Source organism: Chiloscyllium plagiosum, chromosome 29, assembly GCF_004010195.1.
Source record: "Chiloscyllium plagiosum isolate BGI_BamShark_2017 chromosome 29, ASM401019v2, whole genome shotgun sequence".
Taxonomy (NCBI): domain Eukaryota; kingdom Metazoa; phylum Chordata; class Chondrichthyes; order Orectolobiformes; family Hemiscylliidae; genus Chiloscyllium; species Chiloscyllium plagiosum.
In genome coordinates this window covers 39,048,488-39,052,887 of record NC_057738.1, presented here as the reverse complement: position 1 = coordinate 39,052,887, position 4,400 = coordinate 39,048,488, and the positions used below count along the sequence as shown (strand labels likewise).

General features: G+C 42.2%; 1 protein-coding gene across 4 annotated transcripts in view; it reads left to right on the top strand.

Moving 5' to 3' along the window:
• The window catches only part of nek11 (NIMA-related kinase 11), a 292,808-nt gene that overhangs the window by 178,150 nt on the left and 110,258 nt on the right, over window positions 1-4,400 (top strand). For all 4 annotated transcript variants that reach the window (XM_043719596.1, XM_043719594.1, XM_043719598.1 and 1 more), the window contains one exon: window positions 1,241-1,379. In XM_043719596.1, coding sequence (XP_043575531.1) covers window positions 1,241-1,379 — 139 coding nt within the window. The remainder of the gene's footprint in view (window positions 1-1,240; window positions 1,380-4,400) is intronic.

Sequence of the window (4,400 nt, the reverse complement as noted above, 5' to 3'; positions counted from 1 at the left end):
ACGCCCCTCTCCCAAGTCCCTCCTCCCTATCTTTTATCTTAGCCTGCTGGACCAACTTTCCTCATTCCTGAAGAAGGGCTAATGCCCGAAACGTCGATTCTCCTGTTCCCTAGATGCTGCCTGACCTGCTGCGCTTTTCCAGCAACACATTTCCATATCTTATATATAATTGTACACAACCTGCCAATGGTGGTATAATCTTATGCTGGCCAAGATTACCCTGAGATGGGAAAGCATTGAGCCATTAGCCCAACATGGACCTATCTCCCTCCAGGTCCAGCCTCCACCAAATGTCACAGTGAATGGGAGGTATAAGTACTTTGAATGATTGTCAAAATTTATTTATGAAAGAGTGAAGTGCTGATGATTTTTGTTTCAGTGTTTTGCTGACCTACAAGGTCTCCAAAGTAAATTATTAGAATCGTAGAAACATAGAAAATTGATGCAGAAGTAGGCCATTCAACCCTTTGAGCCTGCACCATTATTCAATATTCTCATGGCTAATCATGCAATCTCTGGATCCCATTCCCCCCCTCTTCCCAGATTCTGAGATCCATTAAACTGCAAGGGCCACGTTCAGCTCCCTATTGAATATATCTAACAAATTGGCCCCAACAGCTTCCTTTGGGAGCGTATTCCACAGGCTCGCAACTCTCTGAATGAAGAAAGTCTTCCTCATCTCAGTCCTGAATGACTTACTCCTTATTCTTAGACTGAGACCCCTTGTTCTGGACTTCCCCAACATTGGGAACACTCTTCCTGCAGCTAGCCAGTCCAGTCCCATCAGGATTTTATATGTTTCTATGAAACCACACCCAATTCCTCTAAATTCTAGCAAGTACAAGTCCATTCGATCCAGTCTTTCCTCATATGTCAGTACTGCCATCCCGGGAATCAGTCTGGTGAATCTTCGGTGGACTCCCTCAATAGCAATCATGTCCTTCCTCAGAATAAAAGACCAAAACTGCATGCAATACTCAAGGTGGCGCCTCACCAAGGCCCTGTATAACTGCAGCATGACATCCTTACTCTTAATGTGTGCAGTTAATGTGTACTGGACATTCATATCATATCCACTGTTTCCGTCAAGTTATCGAAGAGACATTCCATATGATCGTGACAACATTTCTGTCATCAGAGTGGAATATATTCAAGCCTAAGTTTAAAGGATCCTTTTATATCTTTATTTTTTATAAAGTAGCATTTATCTGAAAGCTCATTTGTGTCTATCTTAAATTAGGAGTGCAGCGAGATAAATCCACCACATGCGAATCAGACCCAGCCAGTGAGTGCAGAAGATTTCCGATCACTTGGCCAGGCAGATGCCAGAGGGAAGGTAGCTTCAGATCGACTGTGTATGTCTGAGCCAGCAGACTATGGTAAGATTATGTTGAATAATTGCATGTACATCTATTCCATTTAAAACGTACATTAGGCAGCTTAGCACCATTACAGGATGAGAGGTAGTAAATGGGACCTAAGATTGTTGGGGTGCAGGCTTTTCAGACTAAGTTGAGAGGATAAAGGAAAAATAGTTACATAATCTTCACCCAAGAATAATGTGGAAAGCCTATGGAACTACAGTAGGACATTTGTCCAAGAATCTAAGTGTGTTCTGAACCCAATCACAATGGCAGCATGGAGCGAGGCTATAAAGGATTGATGATGAGAATGAGAATATTCTCATTGAAACTTTTGGGTACTGCGAGCCAGTGTACCCCATTGTTGATCGCTCCAGGTTTTAGGGTGAAATACCATTGATTCCTATAGTGCAAGTTTTCGGCACTCTTGCTGAAGTTTACCATGGAATAAAATTCCACTGTCCATCAATCAAGAAATCTTTGGAATAAGCTCTCTTTCATTTTTGATCTGTTTACTGAGTTTAACTGAAGTGTGGCAGCTGCATGCTAAAATATAAATTGAAATGTATCTGTTGTGACTGACCGAGAGGGATTTAGAAAGGGAGAGGTCGATGACCCTGTCGCATCACAGTCTATGTGGGTGATAGTACTTGATGCTGGGAGATTGGGTTTCCAGGATTTTAACGCAATATGATGAAGGAAAGTGATCTGTGTCTATGCCAGGATTTTCTAGGTGGTGGAGGTCACAGGTATTTGGAGATGTTGCCAAGCATACTCTGGCAAGTTGCTGCAGTGCATCCTGGAGATGGTACGTGCTGCAAACACTGCCCAATTGCAGAAGATCATCTCCTGGCACTGGTGTGCCACTGCATTTAAGCATGCTAATGGGCTCCAACTCTAATTATTCTCCAAAGCATAGCTTCTTGAGTCCAAGGTGTTTCTGTAGGACCTCTTTATTTGCATCTCAGCAAATAGACACATTCTCAAGATTGCTGGAGAGATTCTGCTTCCTTCCAGCTCATTCTAAATAACCATCAATCGATGGAGGTAGCCAGATCATTCCCCATGCAGTGAATCAAAGGATATAGGTTCTTAAATTTAATTAGCGAAACTAGAATATAAAGCTAGTCTCACTGATTGTCATAAGAACACATCTGGTGCCCTTTAGGGAAGAAAATCTGCCATCCTTACCTGGTCTGGCCTACATGTGACTCCAGACACCCAATGACATGGTTGACTTTAACTGTCTTCTGAAATGATTTAGCAAGCTGCTCAGCTCCAGGGGTTTTAGGGATGAACATCTAATACTGGCCATGTCAGTGATACCCACAATGTCATGAAAGAATAATACAAGTGTGTGGAGAAGTAAACCCCATGGGTTCCATTGTTTGCCCCAGTAAGTTAAAGGAGAGAGTGAGGACTGCAGATGCTGGAGAGTCAGAGTTGAAAAGTGTGGCACTGGGAAAGCACAGCAGGTTCAGGCAGCATCTGAGGAGCAGGAGAGTCGATATTTCGGGCATAAGTCCTTCATCAGGAAGGGCTTCACATTCCTGATGAAGGGCTTATGCCCGAAATGTGGACTCTCCTGTTCCTCGGATGCTGCCTGACCAATCAGTTAAACCAATACCAAAGATCAGGGCTTCAAGTTTCACTTGAATTTCAATGATTAAATATAAACAGACTCCTCATCCTGTGAGTGAATAAAGAAAAACAAAGTACAGTTAATAAATTTACAAGGTATGTATTCCATAGTGTTTAATTTGTGGCTAAGAAAACTGACTTCTCCAATCAAACGAGGAAATTGGTGCTATCATTTTCAACTAGTTATTTCAGTTATTTAAAACTCACAGATGGTGAATTATGGATACTTAATTCTCAGTTTTCCTAATCAAACCACACCATTATATCACTCTTAATATACTGAGGAGGATTTCTGAGATCAAAAATCATGTTTCTAAATGCTGCTTGATTGTGTGAGTTCAGATTTTAATCAGCCAATATGTAAATTAGTGAGCAGAAACTTGAGAGTAATTCTTCTCAGAGGATGTAATTTTTACCTGAATTGTAATTGCTCCAAGACACTCTGGGAGAGAGATGCTGCTTTTTGTAAAATCTGCTATTTGGACACATTCCTTCAACGTAGTAGGTTTCCAATGTGAAAATGGTTCTGGTAAAACTCCACATCAGAGTCAGTTTTGTGTTTTGTAAGTGAATTTGCCAACTACAGGACAGTCTGGCAACCAAAATAGCCTTCTACCTTGCAAATTATTGAGTGTGGTGTCCACTTGCTCATACCTGCCATCCTCTGCACAGCTCAGACCACGCGTGGTAGTTGTGTGAACTAGTGAGGGATTTTCCTACAAGATTAATCTCAAATAAGTTATACACATCACGGTTCTGTGTATCTGATTTTAGGTTCATTCATTGTTCCTTTCTTTCAACTGTTTTGTTAATCTGCAAACTTTCTACCTTTTCTTCTTTATACACATTGCACTGCAATCTCTCTCTTTGTTTGACTCTCACATCATGCTGTTGATGTTCTTTAAGTGTGATGTTGTGACTGACAAATAGATCCCATTATTGCCAGGCTTCTACCTTTAACCAAAAAGATTTGGAAGTCACTCGTTTTGTGAAACAGCATCTTTGGAAGAGGCCATGAGCACAGCGACCTGAATTCATGAGCTTTCTTCTTCTAGAGACGCGTGTTACATACATTCACTATCACTGAAATCAGAACTTCAAAGGGTATCAAACATTGCATTGTGGCTGGGTCCTAGTGTCGCACTATCTTAACCCTACTGGTCCTCACCTACCACCCCACCAATCTCCATATACATCGTATCATCCGTCGTCATTTCCGCTACCTCCAAACGGACCCCATCACCAGGGATATATTTCCCTCCCCTCCCCTATCAGCGTTCTGAAAAGACCACTCTCTCCATTACTCCCTCATCAGGTCCACAGCCCCCACCAACCCAACCTCCACTCCCGGCACCTTCCCCTGCAACCGCAAGAAATGCAAAACTTGCGCCCACACCT